General features: G+C 43.2%; 1 protein-coding gene across 2 annotated transcripts in view; it reads left to right on the forward strand.

Moving 5' to 3' along the window:
• The window catches only part of LOC309560101 (fibronectin type-III domain-containing protein 3A-like), a 180,113-nt gene that overhangs the window by 69,403 nt on the left and 87,167 nt on the right, over positions 1 to 23,543 (forward strand). For both annotated transcript variants that reach the window (XM_082263631.1, XM_082263632.1), the window contains exon 2: positions 21,165 to 21,302. In XM_082263631.1, the coding sequence (XP_082119757.1) occupies positions 21,192 to 21,302 (111 nt within the window). In that variant the 5' untranslated portion in view covers positions 21,165 to 21,191. The remainder of the gene's footprint in view (positions 1 to 21,164; positions 21,303 to 23,543) is intronic.

The raw sequence follows: 23,543 nt of genomic DNA on the forward strand, positions 1-23,543 counted from the left end.
AGCTTGTACAATTTGTTTCAGTGTGAGTGCATACCATGCCTGAGCACAGAAGCAGGGATCACTGTGGTGACAATTGTTGCTATTATCTCATGCAGTTCTACTGAATTCTCTAACATTGGACTACAAAACCCCCTGTTATGCTATGGAGAGGAGTAGAGAGGGTGTCCAGCAGGGGAGAATTCAGCCAGAGCTAACAAAACTGGTGTCAGAGACAGCCAGGCAGCTAGCTTTTTTTCAGTGCACATATTCTTGTATTCAGTATTTTCCTGTCCTGGATTTATAAGGACACATTTGAGATCCTGACACCTACTCAGTCTTTTTTTTTTTTTCTAAGTGGTGTGCATACCCATCAGTCTAGACTAAAGGGGGGTATAATGAAATTGTTAGGTTTTGTTTGGACGGGGCTGAATGTAGGCCGTGTGTTTTTCATCAATGCCTCTTGTACAGTTACTGCATGTTCTGGCTGACAGGAGAGAGAACTGATATTTCAGTAGCTGCTCCTCATACTGAGCCTTGCACTGTATACTTGATCAGACTTTTATCCGGTTTACTGCCGTCAGCCATTTTTCCCTTTTGGAAAAAAAATGGCATGTAAGGTGTAATTAGAATACCACGCCTGTTTGCTGTGTTTTTCCATTGATGCTTTTCTGTAGCAGTTTGCGCTCCTGGCACCCTAAAAACAAAGCGGTTCTTTTCCTCATTAATGTATGGAAGGTGGGACTCAGGGAAATGCGTAAACTTTTTATTGCCTGTTTCCTTTGAAAAACACCCACGAAGACTTCTTTTTAATTAAAGCGATACTTTGTTTTTTTTTTCCCCCTAATCGTCATTGTATCCAAATGCATGCAGCGTAGCTAGTAATTTAATTGTATATGGCTTGTGCTAATTTGTGTTTGTCCTAGGAAATATTTTTGTGAAATTCAAGATGTTTATTGACTTGGATTTCAGGGGTCAGTAGCATTCATTGTGATAAGTATTCTATTCCAGTAGGGATTTGGTGAATTCTTGACCTTAAGTAGTACTTTAGGATTTCCTGTATGAGTTTGTGTGTACATGGGTGGGCTGCCCAACCCCCACTAAAAGGGGAACAGTATTGTCTTCCTGTTAAGGACACTTTGTGCATGTATCCCAGTTTTGTGCTGACTAATCTTGGTATTTATAGGGCATTCAGTTTCCTCAAGCCTACAGCTTTCAGTTATTTCAAGAATGACACTTGGAGATTCCTAACCTTAGGCAGTGTGTTTAAGGAGGGAACATTTTGTTTGTCCATATCATTTATGTAAATGAGTGTAATTATTGAAGTTGAACTCCACTCACAAAAACTTTAATTTAAAAATATTCGTTAGGAGCCACAAAGGAAACTCTACTTTGTGCGCACCAAATGTGTTTGCTCCATGGTATTATCTGGGGTTCCAGTGGCTTTATTACTAAGAAGTCAAAAACGGAATCATCCGGGATTTTTTAGGGGGCTGCACAAAAGATATATACATATATAAAATGTAATCACTTTATTCAAAACATTAAGTGATTACCTTTTATATACAGTATTTAATATGTACATATTGTGTGGCCTCCTAAAAAATCAACGGGGCAACTGTTTTTGGTGACTTTAAGTATTTTTTGGGTGGACCTTTGTGGTAGACCCTTTATTATATATTTTGTGCCTTTTTACTGTGCTGTACATAGCCTGTGCAGAGAGCAGAGCTGTGGGAGGGGCCCAGTAGGCTCCACCCACTAAGGCTGCCATCAGGAAACCATAGCGAGGGGGGGGGGGGTGTAAACAAGACCAGTCACCCTGCACAAAGGGAGAGATCAGCAGTGAGTGGTCTTTAGTACAGGAAACCCATGCACAGAGGCAAAATTTCACACTGGATCTCTGCACAGACCTGGAAGAAATACACAAAGCGCACCAAGGTTCAAGGAAGCATACACAGGCCTGTTGTGTTTAGACCATATTTGCTTATATGGAGATTCAGATTTAAGTAAGAGCTAGGCTGTAAGGTTAGACACATGATATGGCACTTGCTTCAAATTTTATTTTATATAGTTCTGCTTGCCTATATATGAAGTATACCCCCATTTTGCACACAAGGCTTTTCATGATTTGCAGATAGATTTAAAGCGTATCTAAACCCAAAAACAAAAAGGTGATCTATATTCAGCTTACCTAAATGAGATGGGTGCATTGGTTTTCCTTATTATATTTTTCTCTTTATTTTCATGAGTCCTGCAAAGAACACTTATTTCCTCTGGGTGGCTTTGCACAATTATTCACAGCTTCTATGGATGGAGCCACGATAGCGACCCAGGCTAGATGTCAGGCATGTCAACCTTTTGTTCAAAATTAGTAATAAAACTAGAAGGTTCTATTTAACCATTTCCTGCCAAAAGATGACTACGGCGCGGGATTCTCCTGTCAGGAGGGCCTACATTGATGTTCTCCTGTGATCGTGCTGCCCGCTCCATCCGAGTGGCGCTCAGGTGGTGCACTCTGTGATCGCCAAGCCCTTCAGACTCAGCTGATCACAGATCGGGGTAAAGGGTCAATCACAGGGGCCCTTTACCATATGATCGGCTGTCAGACAACACAAGCTGGTTATCGGCTTTTATTTCCTCACGCTGACCGCATTAGGAGAGAAGAGAAGAGCTGGTAACAGGCTTGTGTCAGGGACATGTGCAATGATGATCAGGGTTATTAATGATTCAGTGCCTCCTCGTCAGTGCCACCTATCAATGCCCATTAGTGCCTATCCATACAACCTATCAGTGTAGCCTCATCAGTGCACATTAGTGAAGGAGAAAAATTACCTGTTTTTATAACAAACTATAAAAAGTTATTTTTTTCTCCCAAAATCTTTGGGGTTTTTGTTTAGAAAAAATAACCCAGTGGTGATTAAATACCACCAAAAGAAAGCTCTATGTGTGTAAAAACAATGATAAAAATGTCATATGGGTACAGTGTTGCATGATCGGCCAATTGTCATTCAAAGTGTGACAGCGCTGAAAATTGGCCTGGGCAGTAAAAGTGCCCAGTAGGCAAGTGGTAAAAGATTCTTTGGAAGGCTAATAAAAGGAAGAGGGAAACACCAGGAAAGGCAAAATAAAAGCACACTAAACTTAAGCTTTAAGAGATTGGTGTTGACGTAAGCTGTAATAGTTCAACCTAAATTGAAATAACAGGTTGAAAGGACTCTGATATGAGCCCAAGCTGCTGGTAGACAATAGGGTTTGCTTGGAAGGGGTGGGGGAGTATATAATGGTCACCCAACCTGTTTGAGCTCTCCTCTGCTAGATCGTAGTGTACTTATTGACGAGTGATTCCTTTTTATGCACATAGTCTTCAACTGATCTTTCCAGAAAGGATAGCTATTACTATACCACAGCTTTAGCCAGCCAAATGCTGTTCTGAGGAGAGAAAAATCTGTTTATGATACTTGAACCAAAACCGTCTGTTTCATTCATTGACTGACACAGCTCCTTATCTTCTTGACCATTGGGTTATACTGCTCCCTACAGGAGTAGGATACTAGGCAGGAAAAAGCTGGACTACGCCTATGGGGCAGTCCCGGGGGTATACTCCCACTCTCAGCTATAGGCACTCCATTTTTCTGCCTAGTCAGGAGTAAGGATCTAGTTCCTTGCTGGGATCTCTGGTCCTTTCAACTTTTACTTTTTAAAATTTTGTTTTTTTTTGCTGGACTGGATAATCTAAATCCAGAGGGTCCCCTCAGTCTGGCCAGCTCCATGCTAGGTCGGCCGCAACATAGCCCCACTGGACAGGGGCTGGCCTGCGAGGTAAACATCTCGCTAGGGGCATATGACCTGGCCTCGGCCTGAGTCATAGTATTCCTCCCTGCCGACAGTCTCCCCATGCAGCATTTTTTCTGGCTCTGAGGAAGGGGGCTCGCCCCTGAAACGCGTCAGCCTAGCCACAGCAGCCCCATGCGACTATCTGTATGCCCATTTGTCACTTTTGGGACCTGGCTACCTTGGAGACTGTATATGCTATTCTTGATGTGTGTTGTACCACACCAGTCTTGTGAGTATTTTGTACACCTTTTAATATTTTAATAAGTTTTTATGGTAATTCACTAGGTCGGTGCGCCCCTCTTTTTCTTTTTTGTCTTTTCTACCAGTGGTTTTGGATACCCTTGATCCTGAAGGGGGCAGCAAGACCAAACAGCTCTCTTTACATCTGAGTTTGTAGTGCACCTCTTTCTACTCCATCAGACAGCACTTGAGCGCAGGAGGTTCTGTTTTTACTTTTCAATTAAGGGTCAGGTTCCTCCTTTCCCTGTTAAGGCACATTCCACTAGGGTGCTTCGTGCCTCCTGGGCCCTCCATCATCAGGTGTCAGTGCTGCAGGTTTACAAGGTGGCCACCTGGTCGTCTGTGCACATTTTGCAAAGTTTTATAAAGTGGATGTGTTGACATCTGCGGATGCTTCTTTTGGCTGCAAGGTTTTGCAGACTCCTGTTTAGAGGACCTGGTTCTCTTTGAGGGCGTATTTGTTTTTTTCAGGTGAGCTCCAGTTGTTTATGGGTGAGCTCCATGTTGCGTGGTTGGCTACGGTTTAGCCTTGGGAATTTTTTCTTGCTGTTCCCACCCCTAATGTTTGACACTGCTTGGGATGTCCCAATGGTCAAGAAGATAAGCTGTGTCCATCAATGTACCAAAGAGAAAATGGGATTTTTGACTTACCGTAAAATCCATTTTTCTGATGTTCGTTGATGGACACAGCACCCAACCCTCTGTAGAGTTGGCTTTCTTCTGACACTGCTTGTAACAAAACAGAGTGCCTATAGCTGAGAGTAGGAGTATACCCCCTGGGACTGCCCCATAGGCGTAGTCCAGCTTTTTCCTGCCTAGTGTCTTACTCCTGTAGGGGGCAGTATAACCCAATGGTCAAGAAGATAAGGAGCTGTGTCCGTGAATCAACATCAGAGACATGGACTTTAAGATAAGTCAAGAATCCCATTTTTCCATCTGGACTATAAATTTTCAATTGGTGGATTTTTTTTTTTTTTTGTGGTTTTTCCAAGCTTGACATGTGTTTTTCCTTTTTGATGCAATTTTTCCATTTAGTAACACACAATCTTTCCCAGACTTGAGACAACACTGCTGGAAATACACCACATGATGTACATCTCCATTACCAAGTATTGTAGGAGGGACACTGCTTCTAACAAGCCAACCTAGCCTTTAGTTACCTCTTATTTAAAGGATAGTTTGCCTTTAGTAATATGTTACAGCCGTATTTAGTGTGTAAAATGTTGCTAAAGCAGCAGCTTGCACCCCCCCCCCCCCCCCAACCGCATACCTCATTGTGATAGGGGGCAGGGAACCTGTACCTGCTGTCATAATTTAAAAACCACGCAGTTGTGCCACGCTCCTCCCACGTTGTGCGGCGCTCCTCCCACTTAGTCTCATCAGTCATTTATAGCAGTGGTCCTCAACTCCGGTCCTCAGGGCCCACTAACAGGCCAGATTTTAAGTATTACCTTGGGGAGATGCAGACTAGAGTACTGCAATCACTGAACAGCAAATTATATCACCTGGGATGTATTTCAGTTATCTTGAAAACCTGGCCTGTTAGTGGGCCCTGTAGGCCAGGGTTGAGGACCACTGATTTATAGAGTTCTAGAAATGAATTAACTATAAGTCTTGTCTGCCACTGTGGCAGATGGCTTGTAGTTCTCAATGAACTTGGAGGGTGCTGGTGAGCGCCCTCATAGTTCATTGATTTTCCTGTTCTTCAATAACTGTCTGCCCATACGGGGGAGGTACAGGCATTATACTGAGAGTCTGCAGGAGCCTGACATTGCACCTGTGATCTTTTGTTCGCAGGTACAATGCTCCGCAGGCTCCTAAGAAAAAAATAAATGGGCATTTTTTTTACCTGTAAAAAAAATTATGCATTTGTGTGTTTTTTATTTTTTTTTATCCTTTTAAAGGCACGAGTTGGGGTTATCATGAGTTGCTTTATTTGTCAGTGTCCACTAATTTCCTATAGGCCCTGAATGAATAAAATATTTGGCCCTTGGTTTTCCCCTCCAATGCACCACAGTGCTCTTGCTAGTGAGTCCAATATTATCCATTTATATTGTTGTTATGAAGAGCTAGGAAGAAAGGAAGATTTAGGATTCTGGTAAGGGGGAGGGGGTGTATTTTTATTTTTTTAAAACCTATTTACTAGGTGAACTAACAATCTATAAGCTGATTCAACCAGACTCGTGTCCACCCAGAACCGAAATATCTATTCTGAAATAATTTCGATTTTCATCTCAGAGACCTGACATTTGATGGTTGAATCCATTTTATGTGTAAATAAGATTATTACAAAAATTGTTAGGGGAGGTTTGTTGTTCGGATAATGAGAAAAAGTCCCAATTACAATTTGAGGAAAGCCTTTTGCTAACTGTGGCAATCCCCTGATGTTTTTATAAAGGCATTTCCTATAATTTATTTCAAGGTTTAACCTAGTTTTATATGACTGCACAAGGAGGCTTAAATGTGACAAATTGTAAACCAGCAACATGTAAATGTGTGTATGTATAATATAGACACTGCTCAAAAAAATTAAAGAAACTTTCTAATCGAAGTGTAGCATCAAGTCGATTACACTCCTGTGATGTTGATCTGGTTAGTTAAGTAGCAGAGGGGGTTGTTAATCAGTTTCAGCTGCTTTTGTGTTAAATTAACAGGTGCACTAGATGGGCAACAATGAGACGACCTGCAAAACCGGAATGGTTTTACAGGGGAAGGCCACTGACATTTATTTTTTATCTACTCATTTTTTCTGACTGTTTTCTCACTAGCTTTGCATTTGGCTTGGGTCAGTGTCACTACTGGTAGCATGAGGCGATACCTGGACCCTATAGAGGTTGCACAGGCAGTCCAACTCCTCCTAGGATGGCACATCAATACGAGCCATTGCCGAAAGGTTTGCTGTTCTTCCAGCACAATCTCAAGAGCATGGAGGAGATACTAGGAGAGCTGGACAGGGCCGTAGAAGGTCCTTAACCCATTAGCAGGACCAGTATCTGCTTCTTTGTGCAAGGAAGAACAGGATGAGCACTGCCAGAGCCCTACAAAATGACCTCCATCAGGCCACTGGTGTGAATGTCTCTAACAAAACAATCATGAGGTTGGCCTGAGGGCCTGACGTCCTGTAGTGGGTCCTGTGCTCACTGCCCGACACCATGGAGCTCGATTTGCATTTGCTATTGAATTGGCAGGTCTGCCACTGGCTCCCTGTGCTTTTCACAGATGAGAGCAGGTTCACCCTGAGCACATGTGACATGTAAAAGTGTCTGGAGAAGCCATGGAGAATGTTATGCTACCTGTAACATCGTTCAGCATGACCGTTTTGGTGGTGGGCCAGTGATGCTCTGGGGATGCATATCCATGACGGGACACACAGACCTCTGCAGGCTAGACAATGGCACCCTGACTTCCATTGGATATCCGGATGAGCACACACACACACCTGTTGTGGATATTGCAGACAAGTAGATCACAGGATTTTATAGAGCAGTAAGGGCCCTTTCACACTGTTCTGTAGCAAAATTGCGGTAAAAGTGCATGTGTTTTTAACCATGATTTTGCTGTGTTTCAAATGTCTGTCTTCTGCATTTCAGGTGCATTTTTGGGTTGCCTGCACCTGTGATAAATGGACATGTGACCCAAAACACAAAAAGCTGTGCGGTTTTGCAGTGATGTTACAGCGATTTCCATTCATTTCAATGGGGAGCTGCGTTTTTGATGTGGTTTTCAAAACTGCCCCAAAAATGCAGCATGTAGGACTTTTAAAAAAATCCAGCACCAATAAAGCAGGGGTGTGAAGAGTCCTATAGGATTTAAAGGGACACATTTTTCTTGCAAGGTAAAAACATAGTGTAAGGGTCCAAACGCTTTTCAAAATAAAGGCAGTACAGTTGCAATACAATTCAATACAAGATGATCAGCCTCCGTTCACATTAGGTCGCACCGACTTAGGGGGCGACCTGTGAAGTCGCGTGCAGCGCAACTTCGGCGTGACTTGCACGGACTTCACATAATGGAAGTCAATGCAAGTCGCCCCAAAGTAGTACAGGACCCTTTTTCTAAGTCGGAGCGACTTGTCTCGCTACTATTAGAACGGCTCCTGTACTACACAATGGGAGCGTGAGCGTGTCAGCCTGACAAGTCGCGGTCCAAGTCGTACCAGTGTGAATGCGGTCTCAGAGGACCATGTTTATGAAAGCAAACAATTTAAAAATGCAATGCTGAAGAACTGTTTACTTTTTTACCTTTTTTTTTTTTTTTTTTTTGTTTTTTTTGTTTTTTTTTGTTTTTGCAAAATTTTGTCTGTTTTAATCTTTTTATTTATTTATTTTTTTTTTTTTGGGGCAACTTTGTGTTGTAAACTCTTGTGAATTTTTCTGTGGCAATAGTTTACACTTAAAACAACATAACCGCTCACACACTTGCAAACAAATAGTTGAATGTTAAATGGACTATTTAGGATTTAATTGGTGAGAGAGGTTAATTATTCACAGTAACATTTAATTAGTCTCTGGTTTTGTTAAGCATTGTGCAATCATTGAATATGCTTTTTAGGGATTGACAGTGTGCCAGTAAGCAAGTGTAAGAAAATATGAGAGATTTCATCTTTGAGCAAATTCCACTGCAGAGTAACGCACAAAGACTCTATTTAGAACTTTTGTGAACCGTTTGTCAATCGGTCAGATTCAAGAAGAAAGACTGCACCCCGTTTAGAGCTAATCTGTCATCTGCACAAAAAAAAAAACCCAGTAGAAACCTTTATCTGTATTTTGTGCCAGTTTGTTGCATTGACTGGCACTTCATGTAGTAACCTATGTTCACAATGGAGGCAAGCACAAGTCATCCGAGAGCTCTTGATAGTTTAAGGTCCATCAGATCAATGTTGACGTTAAATAGAAATTTTTACAGAAAAATTGTAGGCTACCTTTGCTGAATGTTTGTTGCATGGCTGTTATAATACTCCATAGGCTTCACTATCTGGGTCACGGATTTTCCTCTGACCTCTCGATCTGCATGCTTGTCCAAGGTCAGTGTATCAGAAGCTAATGAGTCCAAATACAGGCATCTAGCATTCATAGAAGAGGCTAAAAATATCAGCCTCTATTTCTTAACATGTACAGTATGTAAATCCTAAAGGGCTGTACACATAGGCAGAATATTGGGAGGCATTGGTCGGTTCAATATAAACCGGCCGACATTTGGCCCGTGTGTATGGCAGCCAGTCCAACAGAAGCCTGTCGAAGGGGCATGGCCAAAAAAAGATCTGCCGATCGGCATCCCCCTGCAGAACACAATAGCTCAGCGGGCGAGATCGCTGTACTAACATTGCATAGTACAGCGGCTTCTCCTGAACACTTTAGTTTTTTTTTTCCTTCAGCCCACTGGGTTGAACAAAAAAAGTGTGTCTCTGGAAAGAAAAAGTAAAGTAGGCACACCCGCCTTTGCACATTACCTTTGCAAAAAAAGTGTTTAAGATATATGCACATCATACTCACAAGTAAGGAAGACAATTCAAGCAGATATAAGTATAAATGAACCCAGATTTCCACCTAGCATGGCCTGCTAGTCAACGACTGTCATGGAATGGATCTCCCCAAAGGAAGTTGACGCGTTTCGAGAGGTGTCCCTTCTTCCTCAGAGCTCTGAGGAACAGGGGACACCCCTCAAAACACGTCGGCTTCCTTTGGAGATATCCATTCCATGACTGTTGACTAGCAGGCCATGCTAGGTGGAAATCCATTTATACTTTTATATACTTAAATTGTCTTCCTTATATGTAAGTAGTTTGTGCATCTATCTTAAATAAATCTCTTTTTTTGCCAAGGTAATGCGCTAGGCGGGTGCGCCCTCTTTACTTTTTCTTTCCAGCGTGGCATGCTGGTTCCCCCTGACCTGCTGAGAGTAGCAGCACAGCCCATGTGGCACCTGTGGTTGTGGATCATTAGCTTCCATCAGTCACATTACCACCTCTCAAGTGCAGGAGCATTTTACAGAGCTTTCTTTTGGTGGTATTTGATCACCTGTGCGATTTTTTTTTTTTTTTTTTTTTTTGATCATGCACTATAAACAAAAAAAGAGCGACAATTTTGCAAAAATAACAATATTTTTCACATTTTTTTATATGAAATTACCAAAAAAAATGTAAAAATCTAAATTTTTTTTAACATTTTAGGCCAATTTGTTTTCTGCTACATATGTTTGGTAAAAAAAATCGCAAAAAGCGTATTTTGATTGGTTTGCGCAAAAGTTATTGCGTTTACTAACTAAGGGAAAGATTTATGTCATTTTTGTTGTGTTTTTTTTTTTAACGAGTAATGGTGGCGATCTGCATTTTTTTTTTTTTTTTGCGGGACTGCGACATTGCGGCGGACAGATCTGACCCTTGACTGACATTTTTGACACTTTTGGGGGTACCAGTGACATTACTACAGTAATCAGTGCTATACATATGCACTGTTACTGTAAAAATGACACTGGCAGGGAAGGGGTTAACTTTATTAGAGAAGAAGGGGTTAAGTGTGTCCCTAGGTGCGTGCTTCTAACTGTGCAGGGATGTGGCTGTTCATGTAACAGCAGAGATCTACGGTCCTACATAGCAGGACCGTATGATCTCTGCTGTTACACAAGGGAGAGTGACAGGCGGCTTTGTTTACACTAGCCGCCTGCCTTTCTCCCTCTGTAACCGACGATCGTGAGTGACCAGCGGACATCGAGTCTGCCGGTCACACGCGCGGGGATCAGAGTAAGCGAGCGGGGGCGGGAGCGCGCCTCCGGCGGCGCGCGCTCGCCCCCTATTGGCTCGCAGTCGAGTGACGTACCGGTTAAGCTTTGACAAAAAAAAAAACCTGGAAGCTAATTGGTTTCTATGCAGAGTTGCACCTGATTTTGCACACTGCAGGTTTAGTAAATCAACCCCAATGTTTTAAGCCGGCCATACATGAGTCGAATTCTGAAAGCATTTTCTTTCGAAAATCAGAAATATTGTGCGGATTTTGATCCGATGATACCACCATTTATTTTGAAATTCAACCAAACAATCCTTCAATTTCGCCTCATGTTGCTACAGAAAATTTTAGTGTAGCAACTAAAAAACTTTGTTTTTCAAAAAATTTCCAAAATGCCCAATCACTCAAATGTGACGGCTGCACAAAAATCAGTCGTTGCTACGGCCCGTTGAATGGTGCGAAATTCAAACGAAAAATTTTATATACGATTTTTAAAGTTCAAACCATGTATGGATGGCCACAGTGATCGGATCACCTGGTGGAAATAAAAGAAAAAAAAATCCAGAAAAAACATTGAAGCCACCATGTCTAAGGACTATTAAATCATTTGTTTTATTTGCTTGCATTAGCGTTCTCGGGTTCTTCTTTACCCCTTAAAGCAGAGTATCGGCCTCAAAAACGTCTTTGGGCCATCCGCTTGCTTTAAATCCCCTAAAAAACAAATGGATAGTGCCGATTTATTTTCTCATTTTTCTTTACGTACCTTGTTTTTGAAGAAAGTATACTTGCCTTCCTTCTGCTTCCTCCCTCTGCGGCCGTGGCCCATGCCGTCACTTCCTGCTTGCGTTGACTCCTGGGAGCTGAACGTCATTGCTCCCAGGAGTCAATGCGCATGCACCGGCCCCGCTCGTCATTTCCGGCGCCGCTGCGTCATTCCCTGCTAAACCGCTTCTGGGCATGCCCAGAAGCTTTGCAGGGATAACCCGCCTGCGCCGTAACTGACGAGCAGCACCGGTGCAGGCGAATTCTGGGACAAAAAGGACACCGAAGAGGATGCGCTGGCTTCAGCTGCCCACACCTGAGATGGCAGCCCTGGACAAGAAATTTTCAAGGTAAGTATTTCTTCTAAAAGGTAAGTGTGACCTGGGACACGTCAGAGGCTATCCATTTTGGAATGCACTAGCCCTGACTGTCCCGGGGGTATTTTTATCTCCAAACCATTTCAGAGACCGGAACTCCGCTTTAACCTCTTTACCTCCGCTCACATTGCTGCTACTGCAGCAATGTGGCTCGTTATCGTCCAGCGACGTAGACCTACGTCGCTGGACTCCACCCCTTGTGGGCGGCGCGCGCGCGCCGCCGGGGGCTCGCTCCCGCTGTGTTCAGTCACAGCGGGAGTCGGGCCAGGGGAGGAGCGGCGGCCATCGCCGCCGCTCTTCCCAGATCGTCGGGGAATCTAGTTTGGAGATCCGCCCGCCTGTGTAAACAGAGCGGGCGGATCTCCTCAGTGACAAGGAGTGACAGATCGCAGTGTTCAGCATAGCTGAACACTGCGATCTGTGCTTGTCACTCAGTCCCCTCCCCCACCACACGTTAGTAAGCACCAGGCATACATTAACCCCTCCCTCTCCAATAAAATTAAAGAGGTTGTACACCGAGAATTTTTTTTTTCTCTTCTTTAAATCCTGAAAGAGAAACCCATAATGAGCTAGTATGCATCGCATACTAGCTCATTATGAAATACTTACCTTAGAACGAGCCCCCGCCGTGCCGTCCGCTTACCTGTATGACGGGCGACATGTATAGTCGCCCGTCTTCCGGGATCGCGGCATCCGGCCATCTGATTGGCCGGAGCCGCGGTGACGTCACTCCCGCGCACGCGCGCGGGAGCCGACGGTCACGGCACGGGGCTCTGAAGGAACGGCACGATCTGCCGTTCCTTCAGAGCGCATGCGCCAGTGACGTCACTGGCTGCATTAAAGGTAAATATCTCCTAAACGGTACATGTTTAGGAGATATTTACAGTACCTATAGGTAAGCCTTAATATAGGCTTACCTATAGGTACAACTTCCTGAGGAGGGTTTACTTCCTCTTTAACCCCTTCCCTGCCAGTGTCATTTTTACAGTAAGGGTGCATATGTATAGCACTGATTACTGCAGTAATGTCACTGGTACCCCCAAAAGGGTCAAAAATGTCAGTCAAGGGTCCGATCTGTCCGCTGCAATGTCGCAGTCCCGCAAAAAAATCGCAATTCGCCGCCATTACGCGTTAAAAAAAAACCCCCCAAAAATGACAAAAATCTTTCCCTTAGTAAACGCAATAACTTTTGCGCAAACCAATCAAAATACGCTTATTATGATTTTTTTTGCCAAACATAGGTAGCAGAAAACAAATTGGCCAAAATTTAAAAAAAAAATTTCGATTTTTACATTTTTTGGGGGGAATTTCATATAAAAAAATGTGAAAAATATTATTTTTTCAAAATAAACGCTCTTTTTTTGTTTATAGCGCAAAAAATAAAAATCACACAGGTGATCAAATACCACCAAAAGAAAGCTCTGTGGGAAAAAAAAGGACGTAAATTTCGTTTGGGTACGGCGTCGCACGACCGCGCAATTGTCAGTTAAAGTCGCACAGCGCCGAATCACAAAAAGTGGCCTGGACGTAAGACAGCAAAATCCTCCGGTGGTAAAGTGGTTAATCTACGTGCTAATGAAATCTTTAAATAAAACTTTTGTTTTCATTACTTACCTTATTCTAGATCCAGTGATGTCATCACTGAATCTGTGCTTTTCTATGCAATTCTGGCAGATTGTGGTTAGTGGGGAGGGCAAACAGAATGCTGTGCATAGCTTTTAAAATGATCATAGCATCCTGCTGTATTACTTCTCCTGGGCCCTCAGTCCCAAGAGTGAGCTGGCTCTTGGGAGGAGTTAAGCAAATATCAAAATGCGTAGATGGTAGTCTGGACGAGTGAATGTTCTTTGGTTGGATATATTTGCACGCAGACAACCTTGAGTAACACCCACATGTAATGCTGAGCCTCCATACTTGAAAGAACTGAAACCCAGGGAATGAAAGGGGTCAGGCCAGAGGCAGAAAGGCGGGGAAGGAAAGAGTTGGATAATGCTGGACTTCAGCCAGCCAGAGAATGAGGCAAACTCTATCTGATTTGACGCAGATTCTAATGCACACTGTGAGAGCTTAAAGTAAATATGTGATAATAGGAACATGGGAGCTGCCATTGTTGACTTAAACAGCTGAATTCTCAATTTACATATTATAACTCTTTGGGTTTTTGGGCCTTTTTAAAAGAGTCCGTAACCATACAAGCAGATGCCTTCAATTACCTGTCCACATGTAGCTTAGGAAAATTAAAGCGGAGTGGAACCTCCTGCTTATCTGATTCCTCCCCCCCTTCCGGTGCCATATTTGGCACCTTTGGGGGGGGGGTTGGGGAGCGGGTACCTGGAACCGCTGGATTTAAGTGTATTCTAGTTTTAAGATTCACTGGAAACCATATGATGGCCCTAAATATAATGGAGTGAATTTAGGATTACTACTATTTTTTGTAAAACAAAGTGCAGTGAGGCAATCGTCCTCTTGTTGCTTAGAATGAGAATGAGTGCGTTCTTCAAGTATTTGCCAAGGTTGTCGGAAGCAATGGAACACTTTTCATTTGGATTAGAAAACCCCTTCAAATACCCCTTTAAGTTCTGTTTGTGGTAATTTCTCTGCACGCTTCAGGCAACTGTGCTGCTAAGATCTCCAGATGTTTCTGATCTGAAAGTAACGTGACAGAAACTTCGGTTTATATAAACCATTGAGGTAGGTATTGGGACAGCAGATGCTTTGTGACTAGTCTAGTTTTTCACAAAGGGTGATTTTAGAATAAACAATTTGAATATATGAGCTATTTTTCCTCTGGTAACAAGGATGGGATTTTCCCAATACCTCCGTGCTTTGTGTCTGGCTTTGTTTAGCACGCCTGAAAAGAAGAAACCGAATAAGTACAGCATGTTCAAAGCCATACAGTCCTTTTTAAAAGTGCTTAGATATATATCATTGAAAAAAGTCAATACTCCTGAGATGTACTTTGAGGCTATTAGTTATTATTATTGCAGCATTGCCTGGGTCTTGGCTTTGCCTGTGCTTTATAGTTTTGCTGCTGTGCAAAGTGATATGAGAATGCATAGCCCCATAGCCTATGTGTTTTACCTGCTAACGCTATTAATAGCTCAAAAACATTAACCACTTCCGGAAGATTTTACCCCCCTCATGACCAGGCCATTTTTTGCTTTTGAGCGCTGCACTATTTTAACTGGTAATTGCGCAACTGTGCAATGCTATACCCAAACTAAATTTATATAATTTTTTTCCACAAATAGAGCTTTCTTTTGGTGGTATTTGATCACAACTGGGTTTGTTTTGCAATATAAATGAAAAAAAACAACATTTTTGAGAAAAAACTAACAAACATTTCTTTCATTCATTGACAGACACAGCTCTCTGATATTCTTAACCATTGGGTTATACTGCCCCCTACAAGAGTAGGACACTAGGCAGAAAAAAAGTCTGGCTACGCCTATGAACAGTCCCAGGGGGTATACTCCCTCTCTGCTATAGGTACTCAGTTTATTTTATGCCTAGTCAGGAGTAGGGACCTAGTTCCTTGCTGGAAACTCTGGTCCTGTCAATTTTTTTCTTTTTAGATGGATTTTTTTCTCCTGGTTATTTCCTGTGAGATCTACAATCACCTGTATGACTGGTCGACGGGCTGGATAATCTAGATCCAATGGTCACCCCAGTCTGGCCAGTGAGTGCACATAGACCTCAGCTTCGTGCTAGGTCGGCTGCAGCCTAGCCCCATTGGACGGGGTCTGGCCTGCGAGTTAAACGCCTCACGAGGTCGCATACAACCGGGTCTTGGCCCAAGTTGCACTTCTGGCTGAAAGGGCCCCCCATTTTGATGGAGAGGAGGTTCTGTCTGGAGCGGTGCCAGTCTGGTTCCTGGTATGGTAACTGTCCCCCCCCCCCCCCATCCTACTGGAGGGTTTTGGGGTGGACGTGGGCCCCTCCACAGGGCGGTCGGACCCCTGGGTTCCCCTCCTTCCCGTTAGGCACCCCCCTCATTGGTCTGGTGGTCCCTGTGGGCCAAATCGCACCCCATCTGCCCCCCTCCTCCCTTCGGGGTCTCAACTATCCATTAATGGGCGAACAGTGGTCCTGGAGTCCTTTGTGTCCCAGGTGGAGGTGGTTTTTGGGTGACAGCTAGCAAAAAGCGCCCCCTGCCTCATCTGTCTCCTCCGATCCTGAATCTGATTCGGCCGCCGTGGACGTGAGACACTCTGCTTGGTCTGCGACCACGTGCCCGAAGTTCTTTGAATAGTGAAGGTGATTCTTCCACTTCTGCAACCGCACATGAAAAGGCGCTGATGGATGCATTGATTGTATCTGTGCATTAACCTTAAAAATGGAGGACGCAGCGGAAGCTGCAACTAAGGCGTTGGTTCCCTTTGACACTCACAAGTCATCCAGAGTCGCAAAGGTGTTTTTCTTTCCCCGCCTATCTTGACAGAATTGTCGCTAAAGAATGGGAACGGCCAAAACGTCCCCTTGTGGTCCCTAAGCGATTTGCTATGCGGTACCCCTATGAGGAGTCCCTTCTTAAAAAATGGACTGTTCCACTAGTGGTGGACCCTCCGGTCTCCAGTTTTAACAAAGCAACCATGATTCCAGTTGAAGAGTCCTCTGCCTTTAAGGACCCAGCTGACAGGAAGGCGGAGGCTGTGGCCCGCAATATGTACACCCTGGCTGGTTCGGCACTGAGGCCGGTATTTATCATTGCACTGGTATAGCAAACTCTGACCGAGTGGGCTAAGCTTTTATGCTGTGACCTGGAAGGGGAGCAGCTCCTCCCTGCCTTTGCTGAGCTGGCGGACCAATTGGTCTAGGGGCTGCAGTTTATCTTTGATGCTTCTTTGGATGCGGCTTCCCTAGTCGCTAAGGTCTTTCAGCAGTGGTCCTTTGGCGTATTTTTTTGGCTCAAATGCTTGTCTGTGGACCAGACTTCTGAGAAGGCCTTAATTGATCTTCCATTTCAAGGAGATTGCCTGTTTTGAGCTACCCTGGATGATATCATTAAGGGTCTCACAGGGGGGAACAGTACCTTTCTTCCACAGGCTACTAAGGGCAAGGACCCTTGTCGCAGACGTGGGCCATCCTTCTTGGCTCATAAGAGGTTTTATGTCCCTCAGGGGCTACTGACAAGAGATTAAAGCCATTCTGGGCCTCCTCTGGTGGATCCAAGCGAACTTGGTCTGGCAAGCCGAGGACCCACAGACCAGGCTCCTTCAGCATGAAGGTGCTCCCTCACCCATATTGGGGGTGCAGGGACGTCTTTGCTGGTTTGCAGACCCATGGACTTCCCTGATACAAGACCATATGGTCCGGCTACAAGATCTGTTACTTCAAGGGGTGATTGTCCCGGTTCCGAAATCAGAACGTTTTCAGGGTTTTAACTCAAACCTGTTTACAATTCCCAGGAAGGAAGGCAAGGTGCGTCCAATCCTGGACCTCAAGGCACTGAACTGCTTTGTGCAGGTGCAGAAGTTCAGGATGGAGTCCATTCGTACAGGTGGTGACTTCCCTGCGTCACGGGATCCTCTGGCAGAGGCCACAGGCACGGCCCCATGGGGTCAGTATCCTCTGATTTACGCCTTTCCTCCTCCCAAGCTTATGCCAAGACTTCTATGCAGGATCGAGGCAGAAGAGATTCCAGTCATCTTAGTGGCCCCGGACTGGCCTCGCCGGCTTTGTACACCAATCTGGTGCGGGTGGTCGCTGATGTTCCTTGGAAGATTCCTCTTAGGGAGGATCTGCTGTCCCAAGGGCCAATCTTCCATCCGCTTTTACAGTCGCCGGCTTTGACGGCTTGGCTGTTGAACGCCAGGTGCTGATAGAGGTTTGCCTAAATCGGTGACTTTAACGCTGTTAAAAGCTAGAAAATCATCTTCTAGGAAGACCTACCATCGTACAAAGAAGATGTACATTGCATGGTGTGAGTCTCTTGGGGTTCATCCTCGCTCTTTTTTTCGGTGCCTCGGATATTGACCTTCCTTCAATGGGGGGTTGAGCAGACTCTTGCCTCGAGTACAATCAAGGACCAGGTGTAGGCCTTAGCGGTCTTCTTTCAATGGCCCTTGGCCCCACACTCCCTGGTGCATACTTTTTATTCAGGGAGTTTTGCACTTGGCTCCTTCAGTGCAGTCTGCGTTACCGCCTTGGGACCTCAATTTGGTGCTCTGTCCTCCAGAAGCCTCACTTTGAGAATCTTCGGGAGATTCCCCTGCTTACGCTGTCCCAGAAGGTGGCCTTTTTGATGGCTATCACCTCTGCGTGCAGCGTGTCGGAATTGGTAACCTTGTCCTCTCGTTCACCTTGCTGGTGGTTCACAGAGATGAGGTGGTTCTTCGCCTCTGTCCCTCCGTTCCTTCCAAAGGTTGTGTCTGGTTTTCATTTGAATGACGACATTGTTTTGCCTTCCCTGTGTCCCAGGCCAGAACATCCCGAAGGAAATTGCTTTGCATGCCTTTGATGTGGTCCGGGCGATTAGGATGTACCTGGCAGCTTTAGGAAATCAGACTCGCTATTTGTGCTCACGGTTGGGTCTTGGAAAGGTTTGTCCGCTTTCTCTGCGACCATTTCCAGATGGATCAGACAAGCGGTGGTTCAGGCCTATTCCATCAAGGGTCAGGTTCCTCCTTTCCGTGTCGAGGCACATTCTTTTTGGGCGCTCAGTGCCTCCTGAGCCTTCCGTCATCAGGCGTCGGTGACGCAGGTTTGCAAGGCGGCCATCTGGTTGTTAGTGCACACTTTCACTAAGTTCTATAAAGTGGATGTGTTGGCATCGGTGTATGCTTCCTTTGGCTGTAAAGATTTGCAGGCTGCTGTTTTAGAGGCCTTGATCATCTTTGAGGGTGTATTGTTTTTTTTTTTTTTTTTTTTCAGGTGGGCTCCAGTTGTTATATTTGAGCTCCTGTTTACCTGGTTGGCTATAGTTTAGCCTTGGGAATTTCTTTTTCGCTGTTCCCATCCCTTAACACTGCTTTGGGACGTCCCAATGGTTAATAACATCAGGAGCTGTGTCCATCAATGAACGAAAAAGAAAATGGAATTTTTGGCTTACCGTAAAATCCATTTCTCCATTGTTAATTGACGGACACAGTACCCATCCGTCTGTGGAGTTATTCTTCTGACACTGCTTGTAACAAAACTAGGTACCTATAGAAGAGAGGGAGTATACCCCCTGGGACTGCACATAGGCATAGCCAGACTTTTTTCTGCCTAGTGGCCTATTCCTGTAGGGGGCAGTATAAACCAATGGTTAAGAAGATTAGGAGCTGTGTCTGTCAATGAACATCAGCAAAATTAATTTTACGGTTAAGTCAAATATCCAGTTTTTCTACTTTGTCTTAAAAAAAATCTCCATAAACTCTAATTTAGTCATTTAATGTAGTCTTTGGTTGAAAAAAAAATCCCTGCATCCACAACGTTTTATTTTTCATTCAATCTGCGAGTGTGTTGATGCGGGAATTACGTTTTTTTTTTTTTTTTCTTTCAACACACTGGTTGAATCAAAAGAAATGACACAGCTATGGGCTGCCTTAAAGAAGTTACTGTGGATGCAAAGCAGTGAATATAAAACGGTTTGGTCAAGGAAGTGGTGTTGGATATATGATGCGATTCATGTGTAATCTGGCAGTACCAGGCTTTTCAATGGAAAGGAAGTTCATTTTTAATTCAGTCTTTTATATTGATGTCAGCTTAATCACGGATTGCAACATCCTTTGCATATATTTTGAATTCAAACATTGTATTGTGGAGGTTTCTGTTGCATCAGTTCACTGCATGTAAACTTTTAAAATGACTGCAGTAAGCATGCACAGCACAGTGTTCTTTTGTTTTATCCTTGTGGAATAATGCCAGATAAATGTAATATGGCATGACAAATTTCCTGTATCCTGTTATCTCATTTTTATTTTTTTCATGAGAGAGCTGGATTACTTTTTTCTCTCAAAATTGTTTTATAAGGTTTGGGTTAGGGCTAAACTCTAGCCTTACCATTTAATTGTAAGTTTGAATGCTGTGCATTGTGTACTGCCATGTGCTTCTTGTATTCAGTGAATTGCTGTGGCAGCCACTTATCTTCCAACCTTTCCATTGGCACCCAGTGCTATGGAGACCCCTCATCAGTGGTCATAGATGCACCTTTGACACGGGCTTGTTGGTAACCCAGCACCAGTGGGCATTAGGAGTGGTCTGTAGTCATGCAGCCCACCCAGTAATGGCTGCTTCTTATGATGCTAGGGTTTAATAACCATTGAAATCCCTTTGTATATGTAATGTAAAATTGTGTAATTGAATATGATCATATTTTGTGTATCCTTTATAATGTACAAAATACCCACATCAATGCAGTTTGTATATTAAGAAACACATTTTTTTTTTAATGTAGTGAGTGTTAATACCTTAATTCTGCCTGGAATCATCCCCTTGTTATTCCCTGTACAGCAGAGCTCTGTACAGAGACAGGAATATGGAAAAGTAGCAGAACGAGCCAGTTAGTTGTTTTGCAGTACAAAGAGCACACTGATAGGAGGAAAGACCAAAGTGAAAGTGAGATGAGCTCATCAGTCTGCTGCTACTCCTTTCACTGTCCACTCTCAGATGGGGGTACTGAGGAGGGCCTGTAAGTGATCGAAAACTGCACAAGAGAAAGATCAGGTTCCCTCTACTGTGAGATAACTGTTTGATTGTGGCAGAGCTTTTTCAATCTCCAGACTGGATTTACAGAAAGACAATTTCTTGAGCGGGTAAAACTGCTCTTATATATGCATTTCATCCATGTGTTTGCTTGGAGTATAGCTGTAGGGCCCGTTCTTGGTAGAACGTGGGTTTTATACCGTGCCAGTGTCCAGTGCCACATTGAAATTGCAATGCCCTTGCGATCTGCAGTGGGTGTCAGTGCAAATGTAATGACCTCCCAAACACCGGTACAAAAGTACCATGCAATCCAGTTGCAGTGTGTTACCAAAAGTAAAGGATCATTCTATTATGATCCACAGTGTATTTTTTATATTCTATTTATAAAGGTAGAAGTTGGCATTCCTTCTGCCTGGCTGTTCTTGCTGTTATGTTCACAGAATTGCACACTGAGCTATAAGACTGTATGCAGCGTCAAGTAAAAAAATGTTTGTCACTCCTAGGAACGCAAGGGAGATTTCGGAAATAATTTTTATAAAATGTTAAAACAAGTAAACTGAGTTCTAGCTGAGTAGGAAATGGCGGACTGTAAAATGAAAAACTTGACTTTTTATTTTGTTTGCAGGTGGTGGATGCAAACATCTGTCGATGAATGATTATTTCAACCATGATGGCCGACCAGCCTCCTCCATTGGAAGCCACAACTTTACTGAATGACGTACCACTCGTACCACACATGGTGAATGGTGACAGCAATCAACAGGTAAAGGCGCACCCTTTTGGCCTCCAGCATATAGATCCGTAGTTGGATGTAGGATTAGAAAATTCATAGCAGAAGTTGGGATTTTAGTGGTAATGTCTGAATATTTCCGGAGCGTATGAGAGCTCAACATTTGTTTACAAAAAGACACAAAAAAAATAAATAGGTCCATCAGAGTGGGTTTTTTGTTTTTGGGTGAAACCCAAGAGCTGCTGCAGCATAGTTTACAATAGCAAGCTTATGTTTGAAGATTTAATAATGACTGGTCTGTAAAATCTAAGGATTTGGTCTAGTAGTCTCTGCTGAGGATAATTCTCATTCTAGAGTCTGCATTTGGTCAAAGACCGAATACTATAGATCTGGAGCAATTGAGTTTGTATATTCCATTAATCAGAGGGAGCTTGATGTGCCTCTGTGTGGGGGATTTGTTTTTGGTGATGGGCATAATGAAGGAATTACCACAAATGTTAGTTTTGTAGAAACTTTTTTTAAATCTACCAAAAACTATGTGGTGAAAGGGCCTGCCTGACTGGATACAGATTGATTAAAGTAGGTAGGTGCCCGTATTATAGATTTGGTAAATCTAAATTTTATTGTACAAAAATTGTATCGTCAGATTGTAATGTGTGTTGATCCGAAGGGTAAATAGGTTTGTTTCCTTTACAACTTGATCATATAGCCCTGCATTGTTTGGGGTTTGCTTAACCCCCCGCACACACTTTTCTGCTGGCATGCTTCTCCCTCTGTCATCCACTCCTCTACTGGCCTTGTCCCCCCCCCCCCCCCCCTCAGACTTCTTACCTCCTAGACTTCTCACTTAGGGGTGTACCCACTTCTGTTGCCAGTGGTTTAGACATTAATGGCTGTGTGTTGAGTTATTTTTAGGGGACAGTAAATTTACACTGTTATACAAGCTGTACACTCACTACTTTATATTGTAGCAAAGTGTCATTTCTTCAGTGTTGTCACATGAAAAGATATAATAAAATATTTATAAAAATGTGAGGGGTGTACTTACTTTTGTAAGATACTGTGTGTGCGTATATGTGTGTGTGTGTGTATATATATATATATATATATATATATATATATATATATATATATATATATATATATATATATGTGTGTGTGTGTATATATATATGTGTGTGTGTGTATGTATGTGTGTGTATATATATGTGTGTGTGTGTATGTATGTGTGTGTGTGTATGTATGTGTATATATATATATATATATATATATATATATACTTTTTTTTTTTTTTTTTTTGACCACAACCAAAGTTGTGCTAACTAAATTGGACAACATGGTTGTAAAATATATACAAACTAGCCAATGTTGGATAAAACTGTAATTTGAGATACATTTGCCAAATGGGGTTAAATAATTATTTTCTGTTATCTGTACTTGAATATTCTGTCACACTTGAAGCAATTTGCTGAGGTCCAGATGGGATCAGACATTGTTGTTCCAGTTGAAGTTGGACTAGTGCTTTATGAACTATTATCACTTCCTTCCACTTCATTGGTCAGTGGTATTTATTTTTCTCAGTCACTGTAGCACAACCACTCGTATCATTCACAAGCCTTAGTGGTTTTGGTTTAGAGTACTTCTAAGAAGTGTGGTACTGAAGTGAGCGCAGAGGTCACAGCAAGCTCAGGTGGCAGATTTACCAGCTAGGTCTTGCTCTGGTCCTTCATGCATAGCACAAACCATTCTTATATACTGAAAAATGAGATGATACAATTTAGTGCTGCATTTTATTACATGCATTTCTGTCATATTTTTACATGATTAAAAATCTATATATTTTTAAAGGACATTTGAACCATATCTGTTTCAGTACAAGGCCCTGTTCACACAGGGCGGAATCTGCTTTGCTCAGCAGAAGATCCACAGCTGAACAGAGCAGGCGGATGACAGGTCCGTTCTGCACCGCTCCGTTTATGCAAAGCGAACACAGCCCGCTCTGCTCTATGGACAGATCCCCTTCTGTTATTTTTTTTTTTTTTTTTTTAACAGATTGGATCAGATTGGAGATAGGCAGGTATAAACCAGTTCTAATTTCGTCAATGAAAACCTTTTCCTCAAAGCTTTGTCAGCAGCGTTTTTACAGTGACCAAACGAAAAGTACACCACATTTTCGTACACTGACAAAAACTATGATGGAAACCATTTCCGTTTTCGTTCTCAAACGAAATGAAAATGTGAGGCAAGGACATTTACCCTCAAAACTTCCGGTTT

The sequence above is a fragment of the Pelophylax lessonae genome (assembly GCF_965119305.1).
Source record: "Pelophylax lessonae genome assembly, chromosome: 7".
Lineage (NCBI taxonomy): Eukaryota > Metazoa > Chordata > Amphibia > Anura > Ranidae > Pelophylax > Pelophylax lessonae.